This window comes from Pseudonaja textilis, chromosome 5 (genome assembly GCF_049901715.1).
Source record: "Pseudonaja textilis isolate UNSWEBS1 chromosome 5, rPseTex1.2, whole genome shotgun sequence".
Lineage (NCBI taxonomy): Eukaryota > Metazoa > Chordata > Lepidosauria > Squamata > Elapidae > Pseudonaja > Pseudonaja textilis.
The window spans coordinates 22,050,701-22,076,101 of record NC_141994.1 but is presented as its reverse complement, the minus strand read 5'-3'; the positions used below and the strand labels follow the sequence as shown (position 1 = coordinate 22,076,101).

Here is a 25,401-nt window from a genome sequence, read left to right as displayed (position 1 = left end):
CACCAGGAGTCAAGATCAACCTCAACCCATCCAAAAATATTAAAAAGTTCAAGAGTAGTTTATGGGCAAACAAGGGTAAAAAAGAAGAACCCCCTGTCCCCTCGTTTATAAGCAAAACATCTCTAAAATATCACCTCTTCATCTGTGATTAATTCCCAGAAAGACTTGTCTATGCTTAAATCTGATTCAAACCTAGATATTTATGTATTTGATATGTCAATCACTTACAAAATAATAGGTATATGTATATACATAGTTATGAATACATGAAATGGGTACATATAAGAAAAATAAAATTATATTATGCAGAGAATATTATGCAGAGAAAGGAACACACAGACTAATCCCTGATTTAAAGAATAAACAAATGACTTTGCAAAATGTTCTTCTCAATAAACCACGGACAAACCACAATGAAGTGTTGACACATTAAGTCTAACCACAACTTTTATCTGTACTTATTCTAACTGCAGGCAATAAATCTTGGCTCCTTCCTATTTTATTTCTAGTTCAGCCTCAAGAAAGACTGGACAGCCATTTATCCAGAATGGTATAGGACAGGGGTGTCCAACCTTGGCAACTTTAAGACTTGTGGACTTCAACTCCCGTTTTAAAGTTGCCAAGGTTGGACACCCCTGGTATAGGATCTCCTAGGAAGGAAGGAAGGAAGGAGGGAGGAAGGAAAGAAGGGGTCGGTAGAGCTGAAGTGCAAGAAACCGCTAGAGGGAACCACCACACCGCTGCCCTCTGGCCGTCCTCCGGTATTCTATTCGCCCAGACCGCCACATTACGCGCCAGCAGACTACATCTCCCAAAATGCAGCGCGTTCAAGGCAACCCACCCTCCTCCCACCCCCCGCAGTCAGTAGAAAGCAGCCGGGGTCGCTCAGTCCAGCCGGCCTTTGAAAGCCCGTCGCGTGTGAACGGTCCCTTACCCGCTGTCCGGGGGTTGAGCATGTCCGCGTGCTGAGGTGTCCCGCCGGCCGAGCCCAGAGAAGCCGCCGGCCCGCTCGACAAGCCGCAGACACGGCCGCCGCCATCTTAGCTCGCAAAGCGAAGGAGTCGGCGGGTAAGCCGAGAAAACTTCCGAAAGGGGGGAGTCACGTGACCCGAAGATGGGATGGGGCCCTTGCATTTCGGGAGATGTAGTCTCCTGGAGTGGCGTGGTGGGGTGGAACAATCGCCTGGCATAAAAATCCTGCAGGCATTCCTGGCTCTTGTTAAGTTCTTTCTGAATTTTTCTTTCAATTTCAGCTCCCATTCAATAGTTACTAGTTATCGAATAGTAGGAAGCAGCTTCTAGCAGATCACCCTCTCACGATTCACTATGAGGCTGCAAAAAACCCAAACTTGTGAATCCTCAGATCCAGGATCCATTTATGCTTGCATGATCTTAATGTGTTTAGCCCATTATGCCACCACGTTGGTTCTAAATGGGTTGAAGTTTGATTTATTTTATAGCCATTCTGTTTCTTTAGGTCTGAATTCTGACAGGCCATGCTTCACAAAAAGATCCTGAGAGATGGAATGGAATGGAATGGAATGGAATGAAATAGAATAGAATAGAATAGAATAGAATGGAATGGAATGGAATGGAATGGAATAGCATAGAATTAGAAATAGAAATAGAATAGAACAGAATAGAATATAGAATAGAATAGAATTTTTTTATTGGCCAATGGGGCCCTATTTCCTGACTGAGGACAATTAACCAGTACCTCCAGAGGTTGTAAAATGCTCCCAACACTGGAAATTTTAAAGAAGAGATTGGACAACCGTTTGTCTGAAACTGTATGGGGTTTCCTGCCAGAGCAGGGGGTTGGACTAGAAGACCTCAAAGGTTATGGCAAGATAGCTATATATCATTCACACCACTTTTAGTTTATAATGACAGAAATATATAAAAAAAAATACAGTCAGTTTGGCATGCTTACTTGGTATCAAGTTTACTAGTGACTTTTGACTTCAAATATTAGGTTTCTATTGTAGAATACACACATACACATAAACTTTATTGATTTTTTAAAAGAATAGAAAAGCTTCATTCATTCAAAAAGATAAATAGAAAAAAAATGAAAAAAGAAAAATCTCAGGAAAGAAAAATAATGAAAGTGCAAAAATGAAAGAAGGGAAAGAAAAATAGAAAAAGAAGAAAAAAAGAAAACGAATTTCTGACTTTCTTTGGTACAGGAACAGGTTTTCCTTGACTTACAACAGTTCATTGAGTGATGGTTTGAAGTTACAGCAGCCCTTAAAAAAGTGTCTTATATGATTGTTGTTCACATTTATGACCGTTAAGGCATCCTCATGGTTCACATGATCAAAATTCCAACTCATATTTATGACGGCCGCAGTGTCCAGGGGGTCACACGATCCCCTTTTGTGACCTTCTGACTAGCAAAGGAAGCCAGATCCGCTTATCAACCGGTTACAGGTAGTCCTCAACTTACGACCACAAGGGAGCCCAAAATATCTGTTGTTCAGTGAAACATTTGTTCAATGCGTTTTGCCCCCATTTTACGACCTTTCCTGCCACCATTGTGAAGTGAATCACTGCAACTGATATGTTAGTAACATAGTTGTTAAGTGAATCCGTCCTCCCCCATTGATTGTGCTTGTCAAAAAGGTTGTAAAAAGGGGATCATGCGACCTAGGTGCACAGCAATGGTCATAAGTATGAACCAAGCAGTATGAATTTTTGATCACAGGGTTGCTACAAAGGCTGTAGGCTTTGAAAAATGAAAGTAAGTCCCTTTTGTCTCTTGCTGTTGTGACTTTAAACCAGATGTCAGCAACCTGTGGCTCTGGAGCCTCATGCGGCTCTTTGGGTCCTCGGCTGTGGCTCCCTGTTGGGTGATCCCACCACTGGCTGGCCCCGCCCTCTCCCTCCCCTCCCAGTTACTCCTCTCATGGCCTGAGGAGGTAAAATACACAAAACAGAAATGAGAGGGAGGGAGGGAGAGAGAGCCATTTCCCAAAGAAAACACAGGAGCCACAAAACCTGGGTAGGTGTGGTGGGGTGTATATGTCTGTCATGTGACTGGGTGGGAGTGGCATTGAGTTGGCCACACCCACCCAGGTTTTGTAGCTCCCGGTGTTTTCTTTTCTGTGGGAAACAGGTCCAAATTAGAATTAGAATGAGAATTCTTATATTGGCCAAGTGTGGTTGGACACACCAGGAATTTGTCTTGGTGCAAATGCTCTCAGTGTACATAAAAGAAAAGATACATTTGCCAAGAGTCAAGAATCATCAGGTAACAAGACTTAATAATAATCATAGGGTACAATATGCAATCAAATCATATTAGGAAACAGTCAATATAAATTGTAAGGATACAAGCGACAAAGTTGCAGTCAGTCATAAGTGGGAGGAGATGAATAGAGTAGAGTAAATGGAATGGAATGGAATAGAATAGAACAGAATACAGTAGAGTAGAGTAGAGTAGAGTAGAGTAGAGTAGAGTAGAGTAGAGTAGAGTAGAATACTTTATTGGCCAAGTGTGACTGGGCACACAAGGAATTTGTCTTGGTGCTAATGCTCTCAGTGTACAGAAAAGAAAAGAGACATTCATCAGGAGTTGAGAATCATCAGGTAACAACACTTAATAATAGTCATAGGGTACAATAAACAATAAAATCATACTAGTCAATATAAATAAGAGACAAGCAACAAAGTTACAGTCATACAGTCACAAGTGGGAAGGGATAGGTGGTAAGGAGTGATGACAAGATTAATAGTAGTAGTACAGACTTTGTAATAGTTGGACAGTGTTGAGGGAATTATTTGTTTAGCAGAGTGATGGCATTTGGGAAAAAACTGTCCTTGTGTCTAGTTGTTCTGGTGTGCAGTGCTCTATAGCGTCATTTTGAGGGAAGGAGTTGAAACAGTTTGTGTCCGAGATGTGAGGGGTCTGTAAATATTTTCTCAGCCCTCTTTTTGACTCGTGCAGGATACAGGTCCTCCATGGAAGGCAGGTGGGTAGTGATTGTTTTTTCTACAGTCCTAATTACTCTCTGAAGTCTGTGCCTGTCCCGTTGGGTTGCAAAACCAAACCAGACCATTAGAGGTGCAGATGACAGAGTCCATCATTCCTCTGTAGAAACTGGATCAGCAGCTCCTTGGGCAAATGGCTCCTTTAAGTGTTTAAGGTTGCTTTAAAACGGTCACTAAATGAACTGTTGTAAGCCAAGGACTAACCTTGTACTAAGTTAACTACAGTGATTCACTCAACAATGTAAAATCGATAGGACTCCCATAACAACCGTCCCACTTAGCAACAGAAAGGCTGGGCTCCCTTGTGGTCGTAAGCCGAGGACACTCTGTATTGTGATGCCATTTTGTTTTTGTTTGTTTTTTCTGGCTGAGCTGCCAAGATGATGTCGCCATGAAGAGGGAAATTGGCGGCTTCATCCGTTGCCGCAGAAATAACATAGAACTTCGTTTAAATCTCCATTCCATCCGACGTCTGAAGACCCCCAACCGCTTCGGCCGACCCACTTCTTACCTGATGCAAGGGGGAATAACGGTCCGGTATCAGTAGGTCGCTTAGGGCAGGTAGTCCTCGACTTACGGCTATTTGCTTAGTGACTGTGCGAAGTTACCACGGCCCTGAAAAAAGCGACATGACCGTTTTTTTCAGGGATGCCCTTTGCAGCGTCCGTTCCCATGGCCCGGTGATCAGAATTCATATGCTTGGCAACCTGGTTCATACTTATGACCGTTGCAGTGTCCCAGGGTCCCGCGATTGCCTTTTGGTGACCTTTTGACAAGTAAACTGGGGGGGCGGATTCGCTGAACCAACTGGCTTAGTAATTTATGATGGCAGCGATTTGCTTAAGGACTGAGGCAAGAGAGGTCGTAAAATGGGCCCAACCTCACTGAATCCACATCTCCCAATGGGCTCAATTGTAGTCGTAAGTCGGGAACTATTGTATTAGTGCTGGTTCCCGATTAGAGGAAGCCCCTTTTCCCCACCCCACCTTTCCCCGCGACACGTGTAACCCGTGCAGACGTGCAATCTCGTCCCAAGAAGGGCATCTGCCCCGCGGAGCTTAGGCGGGGGTTTTGGCAGCAGGAGGCGTCCCCTTTCCGCGAGAGGGCAGCCGAGAGCTGGAAGGACGGAGAGCCGGGGAGCAGGAACGAAGCCAGGCCGGGCGCTGCTCCGGGCGCTCCGAGGAACTGCTCCGGGCCGGGATCGCCGTCTGCATGGGGAAGCGGCCCTGTCCGGCTCCCTCCTCGCTGCTCGGAGCGGCTGCGGCAGGCGAGGGGACCGCGGGGCAGAGGCGGCTCGGCGGCGGGGCTCGGCCGGGCCGGGAGAAGCGCCGGAGGCCGCTTATGGAGGACGAGGAGGAGGAGGAAGAAACGGCCGCCCTGCGGGAGCCCAGCCGGGAGAGGTGAGCGATCTCCGGGATGGGGACCACGTCGGGAGGGGATCGCTCGGGGAAGGGAGATCCGGAGGGAGATCCCACGGGATCCCACCGCCTTGCGAAGCGATCTCTGCAGCCGCCGGGAGAGGTGGGAGACCGGCGGGCAGCTGGAGGGGACCGCTCGGGGAGGGGAGATCCACCCGATCCCATCCAGGGAAGCCTCGCAAAATGATCTCCGCAGCCCCGCCGGGAGAGCTGGGAGGTGGCCGGGCGTTAGGAATGGATCGCTCGGGGAGGGGAGATCCGGAGATCTAGGGAAGCCTTGCAAGGCGATCTCTGCAGAGCTGCAGCTTTCGGGTTCCTCTGCCTCGGATGGCGGCCGAGGCTGGGTGGAGGAAGACTCCCTCCGGCCGCCGAGCTCCCCACAACCACACGACCCACGAACCGCCCCGGCCTTTTCCTGCACCCCGCAGCTCCCCCCGTCCGTCGTTCACCGGAGCTGCTCGGTCCCCGGGGACTCGCTGAATGCCCAGCCCTTAGGAACCACTTCGGGCGTGGGAAGCCGTGGGTTGGAGAGACTGGCTCGGACGCCGCTTTTGAACTCGGATCCTTAATGCAAGAGATGTGCGCCAGATGTGTGTGGGGGGCAATCCTACTTTCCCCCTCCCCTCGCCTTTGGAGGGAGCCACTCGGGAACCGGCCTCACCTGGGCTTGGAGGAAAAGGATGCTGGAGAGGGAGCAAGGGAATTGGAAATGGAAATACTGTAGCACTGATGGTATTACCTAGTTGGGTCATGAAAGGTCTGCAAGGAAACAGCCACCAAGGACCCCACAGTCCTCCCCCTCCTCCTCCATTCCACAAATCCTACTCCTTGTAGCATTGATGGTGTTATCTAGTCGGGTAATGAAACATCACCAAGGAAACAACCCAGCTCAGAGACCACCAAGGACCCCACAACAGTAGTCTTCTTCTTCTTCTTCTTCTCTTCTTCTTCTTCTTCTTCTTCTTCTTCTTCTCTTCTTCTTCTTCTTCTTCTTCTTCTTCTTCTTCTTCTTCTTCTTCTTCTTCCTCTCCTCCTCCTCCTCCTCCTCCTCCTTCTTCTAAACAAACCCCACAACCTTGCAGCATGATGGTGTTATCTGGGTAATGAAATGTCTGCAAGGAAACAACCCAGCTCAGAGATCACCAAGGACCCCCACAGTCCCCACCCCTCTTCCTCCATTCCACAAATCCCACTCCCTATGAGCACTGATGATGTTACCTGGTTTGGTAATGAAACGTCTGCAAGAAAACCAGCAAGCTCAGAGAGCACCTGGGACCTCTCACTACCTGTACTACAAGGCTGCATTACCTCTGGATCCGTCAAAAGTTCTCATTTTTCTTGCAATCAGAGAGGTAACAATAAAGAAGATCAGAAAGGATAATGTAGGAATCTTCTGAAAGTTAGACAACTTTTCCTCCCCTGATTGGTAGACAATTAAAAAAAAAGTTTGCAAACTGATGGCTCTTACACTTCGTTAGGAAATAGGGTCCCTTCCAACTCTGATTATCTGATAGAAGGATCTGTTGTCGGGGTGGTGGAAAATATTAATGAAATATTAATTATTGCAGATTCCTTGTCAATGGGAGGTGGGTAGTTTCTGTATTTAGCACAGATGGAATTGAATTTCAGAGAAGAAAAGGTAGGAGCAGAAATTGCGCGCTGCAGATTATTAAGGTTACAAAATTGGGAGTTTGTCCCAGAGGGATTGCGTAATTTGTACCTTAAACAAAACTAGAAATTAAATTGGAGCTAAATTCACTTTTTTTTTTTTGGACCTCAGCAATTCTGGACAAAAACAGTACGGTTTGCAATCGCTTTCTAAATTAAAAAAAAAAAAAGCAGTCCAGATTGCTAAATAATTGTTCTGAAATGACAGCCATTTGGAATGGAAAATGGTGCTTCATTGAAATATTAGCATGCATGGTGTTCAGTCTTTCTGCTTTGTTTTTTTCAAATTCTTTTTCCCAAGGACTGCCTCATTTTTTAGCGGGTGAATAGGATTGAAATTGAATCCAGGAATGAAAAGGCAGACAGTTCAATTCAGTTGCTATAGTTCGAGTGTTTTCCCATCATTCAGATGGAAATATGCTGTGTTAGCTTTTCAGCTTTACATAATCCTCGCCTGCCAAATTTGTATTCTGTGCAGGAACTGCTGCCTTGCGTTTACATTGGCCTGTAAGGCCAATGTAACTTAGATATTGCTGAGAGCCAGGCAGTTTCCACAGTTTTCCCTAAAGTACAGAAATCATGAAAATAAGACCCACCTCAACAGAAATCTCTCTATATAAAAGCGAAAGACCACTCATGCATCATCACAAAATCTCCAGAACTGTAAAGCCTACAAATTTGAAATTTGGTACTTATGTTCCTCTTGCCTTCTAGGTGCTCACCAAGAAAGGATTTTTCAAAATGACCACCAGAGCTTTAGCATTTCATATATTATTATTATTAACATGCTCTGATGCTAAGGAGTTCTCCCCCTTCCCACCTGAAAAGAAATCTGTTCCAAATGCAAAACAGAAGCAGAGGAGAGGAGTTTCAGTTTCAGTTTCACAGCAATCAAGCAGCTTTAGTACAGAACAGTTGAGCTAAGCCACGCCCAGGCTCCTTGCTATCTCCTTTTTGCTCACACAGCAAATACTGTTTCACTTTCCAAATAGCCCTCATCTCTCTCACACACTGACAGGACGCTAGCCAGATGAATACTGATGGATGCTGGTAGGCAAAGGCAGAATCCCCCCACCTTATTTTCCTTCTCAAAAACTTATATGCTTTCTTATGTTTTGGCGGGTATTTATATGTATGGTATTCAGCTTTGTTCAGGTATTTTCCCACATCTTTATAGTTGTGCTTTTAAAGTTGTAGCAATCTTTCAGCAGAATCTCATCTGCCATCATCAGGCTTGTGTATTGCGTTCGTCTTTGTCGTGTGTGTCAGGCTTTCACAGCCATTTCTGTTTAAATTTGGTGCTAGCCTACTGCTGTGTTAGAATAGTTTTTTCTTCACCCTGATTGGTTGGGAGTCTTGGTCTGTGTTTATTGGTCTTGGAGTTGGCTATGTTCTACCTGATTGGTGTTTCTAATATCTTATGTCTGTTTTGTAGCTTTTTAAAAAATTTTGGTCTTGATTAGCTGGCAACATTGTGTTTTGTGTATTGGGGGCTTTCAGCATGGCTTGGCTTCGGCTGAATGGCTGGCTGTCATTTATTAGGAAGCTAGGTTTCATCTGGATGGATGGATGGGGTGTGTTTGGGCTGGAGGTATCAGGGAGTGTCTGTGCCCAGGTACTTGCTTGGCTTGTGGTGTGTAGATTCTGCCAAAACGTCACTACAACTTTAAAAGCACAACTATAATGACGTGGGAAAATACCTGAACAAAGCTGAATACCATACATATATACATATATACATATATAATACATACATACATTCATACATACATATGAATGAGACTGATAATTGCTCCTGATATTTAACCTGTCCACTAGGATACATGCGCAGTACTCCTTGACTTATGACCACAATTAAGCCTAAAATTTCTGTGGCTAATTTCTGAGACCATCGTTAAGGGAGATTGGCCTCGTTGTATGACCTTCCTTGCCATTGTGGTTCAGTGAATCTCTGTTAAATTAGTAACCCGGTCATTTAGTGAATCTGGGTTTCCTCATTGGCTTGGCTTGTCAGTCAGTTGTCAAAAAACATCTGAATGTAAATCACATGACCATGGGGATGCCACAACGGTCATAAGTATGAAAAACAGTCATAACTAAGTCCCTTTTTTCCAGGCCATTGTAACTTTGAATGGTAACTAAATAAATGGTTGTAAGTGGAGGACTTCCTATAGTTCATAACATGTGAAGAAATCCAGAATTGGGAAGGACGAAGGTTGGCCCTGGCGGTCAGTGTCATAATTTGAATTTTCTTTTCCCCATCCAGTTGCTTGTATCAAATTGTTAGGTTGGTTTTAAAATTTCACCAACTTCAAAGCAAGGCAAGAAAAAAAAACTACCTTCAAATTACAGTTGTCCAACCTGTGAAATTCCCTTGTTATCTTAAAACTCAAAGAGGTCTGATTAATGCTTTTAAAAACCAGGAACAGAAATTTCTGTGGAATGTTGGCTTTTGGTTAAACTTATTATTATTATTTTCAAAGAAGTTTTTATTTTCTTTTATATATACAATATAAAGATATTTTAAATGAAAAGGGTGAGCTCAAAACAAAACGAGAATCGAATGAACAAGGGTTAGAAATGCATTGGTATTCTTATAGGCAAATAACAATCAAGGTATGAAAAAAGGTTAAACTTATTATTGGAAACCCTTTCACATTTGACCCAGTGTGAAAGCAGGTTTTGCCAAGGTGTGTTCTACGGAAGTTGTTTTTATCTTTATTTTATTTTTTTCTGTGATCATTTCCTGCATTGGGAGGAGGAATGGAAGATTCTAGATTATATATATACTGTATATAAATATATGTATTTTGCATCTCACCCCAGATTCTCAGGCAGAGACCGTTTTCATTTAAAAATAAATAAGGGCAAAATAGGCTCCCACAAGAACAGTTTTACATTGTTCTTAAGCTCCCCCAAAGCACAAAATATGTCCTACGTTTTTGATGATAAAATGAGGTGGCTGGCAATCTCTCAAATATAGAAATCTTGTCTATCCTTTCTTTTCCCTCTCATATTTTTTTTAAAAAAATACATGTTATCTTTCACTTTGGATCTCATTTTCACGGAATAATATCTCACAACACCATTTAATTTGGGAAATCTTTGAATCTGTTCTTCTAAAAAAGATCTTTGGAAATCCTTTTTTTTTTTCCAAGGCCTGTTTAAACATCGAACCTCTGTGAGTAAGCCTCATATGAGTAGACCTGTGATGACCTGGGAAGCAGCACACACATAATAAATTTCCAAACGTAAATAAATTTCTTTTAATATCCTAATATCCCCCTGTTCAATTGTTTGCAGTTGGAAATTAAACTCTTTCCAAAATAGTCTCCAACAGAAAGAAATACAGTCCAAACTCAAAGAACAGATAACGGAGAAATAAAAAACCAAAACAAACCGTACTGAAGGAATTTCCAGGACAGACCAGGATAATTAATTACAAATTACAAACCATTGGAAGAACGCCAACCAAGAAAAACCTCAGCCAGAAATAAAACACGCTTTGCTTCTAGCAACGCTGTGTTTTAAATGCCCCTCCTTTATACTATTCTCCCCAGCTGCAGCCAATGAAAGGGATCAGGGCCCTTTTCTCTCCTATAAGCCATGTTGTTCCCTTCTCCGTTCCTCCCTGTATGTCCTAGGATGGAGAGAGGATGGCCCTGGGTCTTCCTCTGACTGCCCAGCCGGCTTCTGCCCTTCCCCAGCCTTCTCCACAACCTCCAGAGCCACACTTCCACTCCCTGTCGGCTGTTCCTCCTCTCCCTTGGAATCAGTCTCCAATAGGGGTGTGATAAGACCACCCTAGTGAAACCTCTTCACATTCTAGTAAATTGTCAATACAGGTGGTCCTCGTCTTACGATCACAATTGAGCCCAGAGTTTGTGCCACTAAGCGAGACAACGTGTTTCAATAGGGTGAGTTTCACTCACAATGGGGTGAATTTCACCCCATTTTATGACCTTTCTTGCCACAGTTGTTCAGTGGATCACTGCAGTTGCTAAGTTAGTAACACGGTTGTTAAGTGAATCTGGCTTCCCCACTGACTTTGCTTATCAGATGGTCGCAAACGGGGTTCACATGACCCCAGGGACACTGCAACCGTCACAAATATGAACCAGTTGACAATCCTCTGAATTTGGACTCCATGACCAAGGGGAAACTGCAACGGTCGTAAGTGGGAAAAATGGTCCTAAGTCACTTTTTTCAGGGCCATTGTAACTTTGAACGGTCACTAAAGGAACTGTTGTAAGTCAAGGACTACCTGTATCTAGTTTTTGAGGTAAATAAATATGCTTTCAAAGTTTACTGTCTTTTTTATACTCTTGACTGTTCTTATTCCTTCAGAGGTTTTTGAGTCTTTAAATTAGTATTTCTCAAACTTGGCAACTTTACATTCTGTGGATTTCAACTGCACAAAATGGGACAAAATTCACTTAACAACTATCTTGCTTAACCATATAAATTTGAATTTTGTCATTTCACTTATCATCATCATCGTTTTGTTCTCTTAATGACCCCATATAATCCCTTGTGGGTTGGAGTCTGGGCAACTGAATGGACATGAGTGTTTTAATGGCCAGATGCCCTTCCTATTGCCAATGCGGAGTTTTGTTGGGCAGATATATTCTCACTGTGCCCAGAGAGAGAAATATCTACCTCTAGCCAGGAACGAACTCACAGCCTCCTGATTGTGAGGCGAGAGCTTCACCTCTAGACCACCACATCACTCCAGAATATCTATCTATCTATCTATCTATCTATCTATCTATCTATCTATCTATCTATCTATCTATCTATCTACTATCTATCTATCTATCTATCTATCTATCTATCTATCTATCTATCTATCTGTTGTGGTTCGCTGGCAGCAGGTGAGGACGGCTGAGGTCTCGGAGAGCAAGGACTCAGATGAGGGGCCTGCGTGTGATGCAGGGATGGGGCCAGGACCACCAGGGACTGGAGTGCTGCCTTCGGAGATTGTGGAGGCCGGCAACAGCGATGAAGAGGTCCTTGAGGAGCCTGTGCCCAGTGCGCGTGTGCGTAGGGCTGCTCGAAGGAAAGAGTAGCTGCAGCATCATGGGCGACTTGGGCGTAAGGCTGCAAGCCCCTCCCTTAAGAGATAAAAGCCAGCTGAGAAACCGGAGTTCTTTGCAGGAAGCAAAGAAGTTTTTGTACTCAAGCCTTGTGAATGTTCAGAATATCTTGGTTGGTGTTTGGAGACTCTTTGTGTTTGAAATATTTCTTGGCAACTTTATTTCATGTTCTTGGAAGCCTTGCACATCCTTGGCAAAGCTCGTTCTTATTAGAGACAATTAGTTTGAAACAGCCTTTTAACCGTGAAGGAACAGAATTCGTAAAGAATCACTGAAAGGTTTTGCTTTTACTTCTGTTTCGTGCTTGTTTCCTGGGAACAAGGTTTGGGTCAGAACAATATCTATCTATCTATCTATCTATCTATCTATCTATCTATCTATCTATCTATATCTATCTATCTATCTATCTATCTATCTGAGCCTATTTGATTCTCTTGTTCTCAATCATCTACGGTAGTCTGGACACACTAATTTTAGCTTTTGCCAACTTTCAGCCTTTGTAACAGTGGCATTCATGGATTCCTGAGCAATGAGAGAATGGCAGAGAAAATGGTGGAGAATTCAGAGAAATTGAAAATATTGTTTTCATGCTGAATTCCAGTGGCCCAGTCACCACACGTATTTCTGGATGGATTCTGCAGGGCTGTGAAGTTTCTCAGGCTGTTAAGGTTCACCCTGAATGCGTTTGGTCTTGCAACATGACCTTGGAATGCCTGCCAACACTTTGGAGATTCCTGCCTGCAGGGGTTTTTTAAAGTGTGAAAAAATAACACACAGTGCGCGCACAATTAGGGAAGAAGGCAAGAGAAGGAAAATGAGCGAACTGGAGTGGGAACACCGCAAACTTCCCTTTCTTTCAGCCAACCACTTGCTCCACCTGCTGCAAATTGCTATGTAATAAAAGAAAATTGATACTTTGCAAAACTAACCAAATATCTCAATCAACTAATAGTAGTAACAACATTCTTCAGCTTCCAGCTCAGTGAAATTAACTATTTAATCAGATGTTACGGGTGAGGACTCTTGTTAATAATGAGTCTGGTAACTTCTCAGACCGATGAGGTTTTTTTGAAAACCGTCGTGAACTTTAGCTCACTTCTACAGACGTCGTTTGGGTAGGTCAAATTTTCTAATATTTTCTTTCTTCTTCTTCTTCTTCTTCTCCTCCTCCTCCTCCTCCCTCCTCCTCCTTCTTCTTCTTCCTCCTCTTCCTCTTCCTCTTCTTTTTCTTCCTCTTCATGTTTTTCCTCTTCCTCTTTCTTCTTCTTCCTCTTTCTTCTTCTTCCTCTTTCTTCTTCTTCTCCTCCTCCTCCTTCTTCTCCTCCTCCTCCTCCTCCTGTTCCTCTTCCTCCTCCTCCTCCTCCTCTTCCTCCTCCTTCTTCTTCCCCTTCTTCTTCCTCTTCCTCTTTCTCTTCTTTTTCTTCCTCTTCTTCTTCCTCTTCTTCTTCATGTTCTTCTTCCTCTTTCTTCTTCTTCCTCTTTCCTCCTCCTCCTCCTCCTCCTTCTTCTTCTTCTCTCCTCCTCCTGTTCTTCCTCCTCCTTCTTCTTCCCCTTCTTCCTCTTCCTCTTTCTCTTCTTTTTCTTCCTCTTCTTCTTCCTCTTCTTCTTCATGTTCTTCTTCCTCTTTCTTCTTCTTCTTCTTCCTCTTTTTCCTCCTCCTCCTCCTCCTCCTCCTCCTCCTCCTCCTCCTCCTCCTGTTCTTCCTCCTCCTCCTGTTCTTCCTCCTCCTCCTTCTTCTTCCCCTTCTTCTTCCTCTTCCTCTTCCTCTTCCTCTTCTTTTTCTTCCTCCTCCTCCTCCTCCTGGTAAGGGGGAAAATCCAACATTCGAAATTACATTAACCCTAACCCTTGAGCAATTTCAACCAAATTTAGTACACTAATGACTTACTCCCTGGAAACAAATTCTGTGGGGGTAAGACACATCTAACACCCCTCAGGATGTGTGTTCTGTTAAGATACAGCATGTTGTGCCTTCAAATGGCTTCTACCATACTGCCTTAAATGGCTTCTACTGTACAGTGCTATGGAGTTGCCATGGGAACAGCTTCACAGTACTCCACAAGGAGGCTCTCTCTGGTAACGGGGAAAATCCAACATTAGAAATTACGTTTGTTCCAGGTCGCTGAAATAAGAGCTTTTCCTGTCTAATACAGGATTAGAAAAAATAAATACCCGGGCAACTTTGGGTTATCAGCTAGTTGTTGCTGTTGTTTTAATTTAGATTAGAGCAGGCCGGATGCATAAAGAGGACACTGATTTGAACATACAAGTAACTTTTTGCAAACTGTTAACTTTAATACCATTACTTTAAAAGTTACAATTACTAAGTACTCACTTCTAAAGGTAAGTAAGTTCTAACTAGGAAATGTGGAAAGGCAGCATGTGCTTATTTATCAGTTACTCGCAGATTGCACTCTCGATTGCTTTCAAAAGGTGTTATTTTCCTCAAATCATAAAATGTAGGCCTTGGCTCCTATGGTCAGATTTGGGGGAAGATTTTGGATTTCTAGTCTATGCAAATGCTAATACTCTGCTCTAACATGTTTCTGTGTGGTTAAAATGTACCTGTCTCGTGGGTATTTAGATCTAGATATGACCAGAATTGAGCCCCAAATATATGTTGCTAAGTGAGGAACTTGTTAATGAGTTTTGCCCCACTTTATGACTTTTCTTGCTGTTGTCGTCAAATGAATCGCTGTGGTGGTTGAGCTAATAACACAGTTGTTAAGTGAATCTGGCTTCTCCATTGGCTTTGCTCGTCAGAGGAGTGGCAAAAGAGGATCACGTGACCCGGAATGCTGTGACCGTCATAACTATGAGTTAGTTGCCAAGCATCTGAATTTTGATCACGTGACCCATGGGGATGGTCATAATTGTTCTCTCCAAACATATTTTTATTAAGTTATTAAATATTATAAACTACAAAATACAAAAGTAAATAAAAGAGCAATGGTTCTAATTGTGAAAAATGATCCTAAATTCCTTTTTTCAATGTCGTCGTAACTTTGGAACAATCACTAAATGAACTGTTGTAAGTCGAGGGTTACCAGTATGCATGCCTACGCTTTTATATCATGCTACTATGCAAGGGTGGGCTTCAAAAATTTTAGCAACCAGTTCTCTGTCTGGTTGCTGGTGGGCAAGCAGGAGAACCTATACCAGTGATGGTGAACCTTTGTGTTGTGGCATGCTGAAAGCGCGTGCAATAGCCCGCATGCCAGCAGCCACAGTGCAATGCGCTCCGCCCCCCTGCACATGTGTGCGCAACATCCCCACCCTGCCTTCTTACCTGCACTGCATATGCACGCACCTTCTGGCTGATTTTTGGCCTGTTTGAGGCCATTTTCGCCCTCCCAGAGGTTTAAAGAAAGCCTCTGCAGTCTCGGGAGGCGAAAAACAGGTCGTCTGGAAATACTGGAAGTGCTGAAATGGACCTGTTTTCCAGCCACCCGAGGCTGCAGAGGCTTCCCTCAAGCCTCCAGGAGGGCAAAAAGGCCTCAAACGGGCTGAAAATCAGCTGGAAGGCACGCGCATGTGCAGTGCAGGCAAGTTTGCCTGGGGCTCGTGTGCCCACACAAATGGCTCAGTGTGTCATCTGAGGCATGCGTGTCAGATTCGACATCACGGACCTATACCATCTCCGACAAGCGACTGTCCAGTCATTTCTTAAAAACCTCCAGTGATGAACCCCCACAACTTCTGGGGCAAGCTGTTCTCCTGGTTTATTGTTGTATATTGTTTTCTTTTTCTTTTTGGTTTTTTTGTAAGTTGCCCAGAGACACTGAGAGTGAGAGGACAGCCATTTAAATTTTCTAAATAAAAATAAAAACGAGCAATATTTCTATGGCTTGCCATGTATCTCACACCATTCCCTGCGGCATTTACCCTTTTCGACCTCAGAGATGAGATTGTATTCCAGAGTTGTTGTGGGTTTTTTTAAAATCCAACTCAGCAAATTTTGCACCTCTCAGAATTAGTGAACGTTTTCCAGCTTGCTGGACTCTGTACGTCTGTGAGAAGCCATGGATTAAAATGAAACTTTTGTTCTTTTGTCAACATCGCAACAAATGCTGCTCCAGTTTACTAATCCAGTTACTTAAAAAATGAAAGAAATCTGTGGTCTCCACAGGCTTGCAAAGTTGGAACCTGTCTTGATTAGAACATTTTTTGTAAATGACATGCCCTGGGACAATACACTGCATTCAAAATGTTCATGAATAAGAGGGGAAAAAAACATACTCCCCCCAAAAATAAATAAATAAAACTGTGAACTTCACAAGCAGCTTGTGATTCAGCCAAAGCTCTTCCTGAAATGCAGCCAACAAGACGATGCTGCTTAAAAGCCAAAACACGCTTCCCACCATGAATTTGTTAAAAGAATTCTAACGTCTGCATGCTAAGACCTGCTCTTAAACATTCTTGGCGTGCAAACGTGGAGGAAGAATTTGCAATTGGAGGGGGTGGGGAGAAGGTTTTTAGGGTATGCCTGGGTTTTCCCCCCTTCCTTTAATGTTCCAGTGAAGAAAGAGAATTAACTTTTTTTTTTCCCGTCTCTAGTTTGTCACCAAATGAAATGGATGAAGAACAGCCTTGCAATTCCAACTTGAAAGAAGAAGTAAGAAAACGTCAGGATTCAAATCAAGGTTCCCGGGGCAGCAATTCTTCCAGGATGTCTAGAAAAAGCTTCCGATTGGATTATCGACTGGAGGAAGACGTAACCAAGTCGAAGAAGGGTAAAGATGGCAGGTTTATGAACCCCTGGCCAACCTGGAAACCAGTAAGCTTCCCAAATGTCTTGAAGTGGATTTTTACAGAAAAGGACAACAGCAAGGTCCCTAGTTCAAAACAGGTAACATGCATTCACGGTGGATTGTGCTTCAGTGTTCGGAAAGGGCCACCTGCAAATAAATTGATGATGACTTACACTCGAATTATTGAATATAATAGCACCCTAAAACAATTTAATGGGTGAAGCAGACATAGCTATTTAAGTGCAAGTGCAACAAACCATCCTAACCCAGGATAACTTGTCGATATACTTAGCAAATAACCTTTTTCCTAAATAATTTACAATGCGGTCCCGATACATATTTGGTTTATATTTTTCCTCTTTGATGTTCTGGTACCTTTATCTTGTGGCTTTAGAATCCAGGGGGTTGTCAGCGGTAAAGAAAAAAATGTGTAGTTTGTTGAGTTTTGTTCTTGATTTCTTCAGATTGACATTATGTTATAAATAATACATACATTGTCAGTCTTGATATCTAATGTGGTTAATAAAAGGTTGTCTTTTCAATTATTAGCACTATATACTTAAAACCGCTTCACAGTATACATTGTTCAGTGTCACCCTAGCACCGTGATGGTGAACCTATGGCATTTGTGCTGGCAAGCGAGCCACAGGCAAACTTTCCTCACTGCACATGTGTGCGCCTCACAGCTGATTTTTTTTCCGGTTGGTTTGGGGCCTTTTTCGGCCTCCCAGAGGGTTGGAAAAAGCTTCTGCAAGGCTTTTCAGGCCGAATTATAGGCCCGTTTCGTCACTTCCTGTTATACCACTTCCTGTTATATCAGCCTTGCGGAGGCTTTTTCCAAGTCTCTGGGAGGCCGAAAAATTAGCTGTTAGGCTTAAAAAGCCACAAAGGTTCTAATTGGAACCCCCCATTCAATTCTGGAGCCGACTGGAAGTCCGGTTCCCCCACCAGAGTCTCCTAGTGCGGCGTCCTTTTCCCTCTGCTAACCTGAAGTCCGGTTCCCCCACCATAGAGTCTCCTCCTAGTGTGGCATCCTTTTTTCCTCTACCTGTCCTAACCTAAAGCCCTATCAATTATGGAGCCGACTGGCAACAGGGAGCCATAGCATGGGGGGATGAAAGAGCCACATGTGACTCCAGAGCCGCAGGTTGCCTACTCGTGGCCTAGTATATAATCTTATTTTTTCTCCCCTGCTACTGTCTGTTTTCTTCCTTTGCATTCTAAATTAAATCAGATGTTTTTCCACGGGGCTTTTGTTGATCCAAATAAACACAGCAATGACCACATTTCCCCACAAAGAGTTGTTTTTGTGTTCTATTTGTGAATGTTTCCAGCTTTGGAGCATCTGTTGCTGGTCTTACAACTCAGGCTATAAGTATTTTTGCAGCTGAGCTAATACCAAGTAAAGCTATTAAAGGATTAACTGCTGTGTTGTTTGCTTCTAAGTCTGCTCAAAGGGTTTACAGTAAAGTCTAACCCTACCGAGAACTTTAGATTTAATTTGTGTTACATTGTTTTGCTGACTAAAAGACAGGTAGTTCTTGACTTACGAACACAAAAAACGGGCCTTCCGGAAGCACTGGGGGTGCCGAAATGGGCCCGTTTTCACCCTCCTGAGGCTCCCGAGGCTTCCCTTGGGCCTCCACGGGCTCCAGAGACCCTCCAGAGGCTTAAAACGAGCACTTCTGGTATTTCTGGAAGGCCAGTTTTTTGGCCTCCTGAGGCTGCAGAGGCTTCCCTTGAGCCTCTGGGAGGCCTCAAACGGGCCGAAAATCAGCTGGAAGGCACGCACAGGCAGGGCAAGGTGTTGTGCATGCATGTGCAGGGGGCAGGGCACATTGCATTGTGGGTGCTGGCACGCGCATGCTTTCGGCACACCTCAACAAAAAGGTTCACCATCACTGGACTAGATGACCTCCAAGGTCCCTTCCAATTCTGTTATTCTATTCTAAGCTTACAGAAATGTTTTTTGCCGTAGTCGACTGGAATGGTATCCTTAAACCTTCTCAGTTCCAATCTTTTTTGTGTGCCCTGCATTGATTTATTTCAGGATCCTGACCAATCCATTCTCTTCAAATGCATCAGCTATTTACAGGAATGCACCTTGTTAGGTATCTACCTTTATCTAGTTATCCTTATAAATTGTCCTCCACCGGAGATGCCATGAACCATGTTTGAATGTGCTTATCCAATGAATGTTCATAAGGCAGCCAGAAGGTACAAATTAGTTGAATAATAACCTTGACTGGCTGAAGGATGGCAAGACAAGTTCAGGATCCAAAAACATCTTGATAGACTTGAACAACAGGCCCTAGCCAACAATAAGAAATTTGGTGTGGAGAAAAACAAGGCAGGAAAAATGTAAGGTACAAGTACAGATTACATGAAACCTGGCTCAAAAACATGAACTATAAGAGTGAGCTTGGAGTCCTAATAGAGACGATCGCTTAAACAGGAGCCAGCAGTTTGGAGCAGCAGCCAAAAAAGCTAATACAACCCTTGGGTGTATAAACAGAGGCCTAAAATCACAGTTGAGTGAAGTATTACGAACACTTTATAAAGCCCTTTAGTAAGACCACACCTGGAATACCGCATTCGGTTTTGGTCACCTCAGTACCAAAATAAAAATAAAAATTTGAGGCTTTCGGAACAGTGCAGAGGAAAGATGATTTAAGGCCTGGAGACTAAAACATATGAAGAACAGTTGCAGGATTTGGGTATGGTCTGTCTAGAGCAGGGATCAGCATCCTTAAACACTCAAAATAGTCATTTGGACCCGTTTCCCACAGAAAAGAAAACACTGGGAGCCACAAAACCTGGGTGGGCCTGGCCAACTCCACATCACTCCCACCCAGTCACGTGTTTTCTGTTGGAAATGGACCTCTCTCTCTCCCTCCCTCTCACTTCTGTTTTTTGTATTTTACCTCCTCAGGCCAGGCGAGGAGTGACTGGGAGAGGGGGAGAGAGGTGTGGTCAGCCAGTGGTGGGATCACCCAACAGGGAGCCACAGCAAAAGGCCCAAAGAGCCGCACGAGGCTCCAGAGCCACAGGTTGCTGACACCTGGTCTAGAGAAAAGAAGGACTAGGGGTGACATGATAGTAGTATTCCAGTATTTGACAGGCTGCCACAAAGAGGGTGGGGACAAACTTATTTTCCAAAGCACCAGAGGGCAGGAGAAGAAACAATGGATGGAAACTAATCAAGGAGAGAAGCAACCTGGAATTAAGGAGAAACTTCCTAACAGGACAATTAACCAATGGAACCAGCTCGTCCCAAAAGTTGTGGATGCTTCATTGCTTGAGTTTTTTAAAGACGTTGAACAGCCCCTTGTCTGAAGTAGTATAAGACCATGGTGGTGAACCTATGGCATCGTGCCAGAAGTGGCACGCAGAGCCATTACTGCTAGCACGCGAGCCCTTGCCCAGAAAAGGTCTACTGCATATGTGTGCGTGGGAGACATGCACACATGTGTAGAAGTGTGCAGCACATGAGGAGGCAGACACAAGGAGGCATAGGGGGTCACATACATTGCGGTGATGGCACGTGAGCGCACAAATGTGCACTATTATTGGCACGGGAGCCCAAAAAGGTTAGCCACCACTGGTATAAGGTCCCTTCCAAGCTTTATCCTAATTGATTGATTGATTGATTGATTAAGACACATAATTGTTATTGTTTGGATATCTCTGAAAAGAGAGATAATAAGGAAAATAATGGCCTGTGCAGAATCTGATAGACTAACTTTAGAAATGAAAAATAAGGGGAATTCAGAATATTACGATACTTGGCACAAGTTTTATCTGTGGCTGCAAGAAAAAGAGGGGAAGGTCGGAATGAAAACAGCTAGGAGAACTGGAAGCAAAATGTAAATACCGTACCAATAATAGAAATGTTAATGGATTTGGTTACACATACATACATACATACATACATACATATATATATAAATATTTGTCATTTGGAAACAGGACCTGTTTTCTGACTTTGTCTTTTGTGCTTTTTCTGTTGCTAGGTGCTTGACATGCACCTCCCAGTGTTGACACCTTATTTTGTCCAAAACCCTGAACTGTTCGGAAAGACTGGAGTTGGTATGCGAGTAACGTGGCTTGGACATGCATCGGTGTTGGTAGAAATGGATGAAGTCACCTTTATTACCGACCCCATCTTTAGCCAGCGGGCTTCCCCGGTGCAGTTTCTGGGCCCTAAACGTTTCCGAGGCCCTCCGTGCACCGTCAGCGAACTGCCCAAGATAGACGCGGTGTTGATCAGCCACGATCATTACGACCATCTGGATTACCTCACGGTTGTGAGTTTAAACGCGCGTTTCGGCAGTGAGTTGCGGTGGTTTGTGCCGCTGGGCCTTTTAGACTGGATGCAGAAATATGGCTGCGAGAATGTCATCGAACTGGATTGGTGGGGAGAGAACTGCATTCCTGGCCACGACGCCGTCACCTTTGTTTTCACTCCTGCTCAGCATTGGTCCAAAAGGACCGCCACGGACGAAAACAAGGTTCTTTGGGGAAGCTGGTCAGTTCTGGGTCCCTGGAACAGGTTCTTTTTCGCAGGAGACACTGGCTATTGCATCGCCTTTGAGGAAATAGGGAAACGGTTTGGGCCATTCGATCTGGCAGCCATTCCCATCGGAGCCTACGAGCCAAGGTGAGGTTGTGAAAGCATGGAGGCCGACAATATCGGCCTACAGAAAGTCTGTCAAGATTCTCAGTAGGGGTGGACTATTAGGGGCTCTTCCCTCCCTGCATTTGGTGGCAGTGGCCACTCCCCTCTTCCTGAGCTGACATGAAGGCAACCATGGCTGGTGCTGAGCTGCCCGTGAAGGACGCGGAACTGTAAAAAGCAGCCAGTCACAAATGAGAGCGAGAGAGAAGGGGAGTGGGACGCAGAAATGAGAGGGAGAGAGGGGGACAAAGAGAAAGAGAGACCCATATCTCACCGAAAATACCAGGAGCAACAAAACCCTGGGTAGGCATGGCCAGGGGTCATTTTGCGACCTTCCGACAAGCAACGTCAATGGGGAAGCCAGATTCTCTTGACAACCGTGTCACTAACCTAGCAAATGCAATGATTCCCTTAACAAAAGTTGTAAAATGGGGCGAACTCACTTTACAAATGTTTCACTTAGCAACAGAAATGTCAGGCTCAGGTGGGGTCATAACTCGAGGACTACCCGTACAGAAGAATCTGGTCAACTAACAGTCAAAACTGAACTGCTGCTAAATAAGGGCCAATGGAATTTACAGACCGGGGCTGGACTTGGGTCTCTGTTTAGCAACGCAAAGACTCCAAACTAATGACTTGTTTAACTCCACCTTCCAGCTTGGCCTGCTCTTATGCAGTCTATTATCTAGTATATAAGAAGTGTCCAAATCCTTACAACGAAAACCCAGAATCAAAATCAGCTTTCTCCCGTAGATAGATCGAAACTGTCAAAATCTGGGCGGAATCAGTCCCCACCCGTTTTGAGGACGCCCGAGTTGAGAACGGCTGAATTAAAAAGAGAGGCAGGAGAGTAAGATTACTTAACCATGAACAAGGGAGGGGTGACAGCAAGACAAGAGAAAGGAACTAGGTGTTATCTATGGGGTGTTTTGCAAAAATGTACATTTAGCTAAGAGGCAGCTTAACCGATGAATAGGCAACTATTCTTAGCTGCGTGGGAATAGCCAGGAAAACCTATAAATGTACAAAATAAAAGGACACCTGGGAGGTTTGCATTGGCCAGAAAATTAAAAGTTGTAATTAAAGCACTGATTTTGTAAAAAAACAAACAAAATACAATTAGGAGAACAAAATTGTCAAAGTAACCTTCAAGGAAACTAATGTTGTTGTTTTGGGGGGGTAGGTGGTTTATGAAATCCCAACATGTGAACCCTGAAGAATCAGTACAGATCCACATTGATGTACAAGCAAAGAAATCCATTGGGATTCATTGGGGTACTTTTGCTTTAGCCAACGAGGTACGTATAACTCATAAGTGGCGTGGCCTGCTGACCTTTGGCTTAAAATTAAGGGCTCTAGAGTGATGAATTCCTCAGGTTCTTTTTTTAAAAAATTGGTTTATATCATAAAATACAAAAAGTAGAGGCAGATATTTCTCTCTCTGGGCACAAGGAGAATATATCTGCTGAACAAAACTCTGCATCGGCAACAGGAAGGGCATCTGGCCAGTAAAGACTCTGCTAGCTCCATTCTGTTGCCCAGACTCCATCCCGCAAGGGATTATGTCTGTCCACATTTTGGACAGAGAGGACCGCTGGTTTGAAAGAGGAGTCAAAGAGGCCAATCTATGTCAAAATTGAACAGCCCTCTCTCTGCAGAGGGGGGGTGGATATGACACCCTCTATCTCCAATCTACAACACAGTCCTTTCAACAGTTCCAAGAAGGCTCCCCACCCATTTGCACCACTCAGGTGACTCTGAGAACACAGATAAAGCTCCAAGTGGCCTCAACAACTAGCTAAAAGAATATAAATGACCAGCTGTCTGCAAGGAATATAAATTCCTTCCATTCCCCACCATCCAGTCAGAGCTGAAGAATCTTGGTTGAGAAGCAAAATGTCTTCAAAGCAAAACCAGAATGTCTGGTTGCCTCTTGAAAAAGCACCTTTGCGACAACTATGACCTGGATGATTGAGAATCTGCATAGACATTTAATTTGATTTCAAGTTGGTAGTTACTATACCCAACACAGAATTTAATTTATGTCTAATCTGGCATTTCCTGTTTTTTTCTTTGCAGTACTACTTAGATCCACCTGTGAAACTGAAGGAAGCTCTTGACAGACACAGATTGCAAACGGAAGACTTCTTTGTTTTGAACCACGGAGAATCACGGGATTTAAATATTAATGATGACGGATTTGAATAGAAGCAGAAAAACTTCTTATTAACCATAACTGGGGTGGGCGGGGGGAAATAAGAGTGAATATTTTTTTTGTAAAACAAAAATTAAATAGGCTTTTGAAAATTTCAGGTGTGCTTAATTTTAACCACCTCTTTTAAAAAATCTTGCATATCGATTTGGTAATTTGATTTTTGATGGACAAATTACCGTGGAGAGCGTTAACCGAGCTACAAATAACTTTTAAATGAATAGGGATTCTTTTATTGGAACAGTATAAAATAACTGTTAAGAATTTATTTCCAACCAGACACTCTTTAACAGCATGTGTTCAGTGCTTGATGGAGCCTGGCTGCATGTAAAAATGAATGTAAATTTTAGTCCGACTACTAATATGCAAATCAGTGCTAATGAGACTTACCTAATACAGGTATGTGTGGTGGTGGTAAGAATTGTAGAATCCTTGAGCCCTCTCCCATTTATTAACTAATCCAGAGGGGAACAAAAAAATTGTGCGTGAAGATGCTGGGATAAAAACACAAGGCTACCCAAAAATGACACCTTTGTATTCATAACCAGGTGTTGGATTTATACACGAATTGAAAACCGTTCCTGGCATGCCGTTGGGTTAACTCAGAAATCACTATTTTCTACGCGTGTTTAACCAGACACGAAGCCTACATTAAAAGACACGCTGAAAGGCATTTAGCAATTTATACCATGGATCATTTTTTTTGAACACACATTCCTACAGCATGGCTGGTTTTTAAAATATTGATGCAAACCTGACAATATTTTTAAAGTTTCGCGTACAACCCATATACCAAGGGCCTTCAAAACTTGGCAAGTTTGAGACTTGTGGACTTCAACTCCCAGAATTCCTGAGCTAACATGACTCTGGGAGTTGAAGTCCGCAAGTCTTAAAGCTGTCAAGTTTGAAGACCCCCTGCCATATACGGTAGTGATTGTGGTGGAATCTGTGTTTTGAACCCGGCACCTTTACAATCGGCCAAGGACTTTTCAAACTCTCCCACCCAGAGGGTATGCCAGGTGCCTTCGAAGCTGTAGAATTGTAGGATTTGAAATGAGTCTTCCAACGTAAAGTTGCTGCTAAAGCACATTTTAAGGAAAACCCAGATTTTACCAAATGCTTACACACACGTTTAACTTGCAAGTACGGAAGCTTTGATTTGAAAAGATCCATTGAAACGTGCCTTTCCAAGAGTTTCTTAACATGAAAAAAAAAAATTCCTAACATTTCTTGTGCTGCTGGCCAAAACAAGTGTGTGCGTTGTGCTGTGACTGTGAGTTGTTTGTTATGGTCCTCCAAAGCCTTCTATGGTTTGAGAATATGATTGGCAAATGTTAACAAAGCATCGATCTCTCCAAAAATCTTTTACTCGGCTCCGTTTTTGTTTGCGCTTGCTTCTTTCCTTATTGTGAAATCCAAAACCCGTAATTTTAAGAACATGATGTGGGAAATATGTGTATGGATTCCTTATGAAGCTGAAATCACTGATGATTGATGGATTTGCTCAGCATTAAACATATGACCAAATATGCTTGTGTGAACCTGCTACTTTGACAATAAATTCTCGCCTCACTCCCACTCCAAA

The 25,401-nt window shown here is 43.6% G+C and overlaps 2 protein-coding genes across 6 annotated transcripts in view; one reads left to right on the top strand and one right to left on the bottom strand.

The window, feature by feature from the left end:
• The window catches only part of PMPCB (peptidase, mitochondrial processing subunit beta), a 19,523-nt gene extending 18,457 nt beyond the window's left edge, over positions 1-1,066 (bottom strand). The window contains exon 1 of the mRNA XM_026701699.2: positions 935-1,066. Within this exon, the coding sequence (XP_026557484.1) occupies positions 935-1,039 (105 nt within the window). The 5' untranslated portion in view covers positions 1,040-1,066. The remainder of the gene's footprint in view (positions 1-934) is intronic.
• Positions 852-25,401, top strand: NAPEPLD (N-acyl phosphatidylethanolamine phospholipase D). Of its 5 annotated transcripts, none has more exons than XM_087934280.1 (6): positions 852-1,068; positions 4,374-4,525; positions 16,733-17,024; positions 20,940-21,586; positions 22,788-22,902; positions 23,684-25,401. In XM_087934280.1, exons 3-6 carry the CDS (start codon positions 16,749-16,751, stop codon positions 23,810-23,812), a joined length of 1,167 nt encoding a protein of 388 aa, XP_087790406.1. In that variant the 5' UTR covers positions 852-1,068; positions 4,374-4,525; positions 16,733-16,748; the 3' UTR covers positions 23,813-25,401. The 5 variants fall into 5 exon arrangements, with proteins under 5 accessions (XP_087790406.1, XP_087790404.1, XP_087790407.1 ...); XM_087934278.1 differs by having other exon boundaries at positions 870-1,068; positions 4,366-4,525; XM_087934281.1 differs by lacking the exon at positions 4,374-4,525 and having other exon boundaries at positions 992-1,068.

What these genes read in the sequence shown, in the direction of transcription:
- NAPEPLD (XM_026701707.2), top strand. Translation starts at nt 5,206, where the DNA reads ATGGGGAAGCGGCCCTGTCCGGCTCCCTCCTCGCTGCTCGGAGCGGCT. An exon ending in AGGTCCCTAGTTCAAAACAG is followed by an intron (nt 17,025 to 20,939) that starts GTAACATGCATT and finishes TTCTGTTGCTAG; the next exon opens with GTGCTTGACATGCACCTCCC. An exon ending in CTTTTGCTTTAGCCAACGAG is followed by an intron (nt 22,903 to 23,683) that starts GTACGTATAACT and finishes TTTTCTTTGCAG; the next exon opens with TACTACTTAGATCCACCTGT.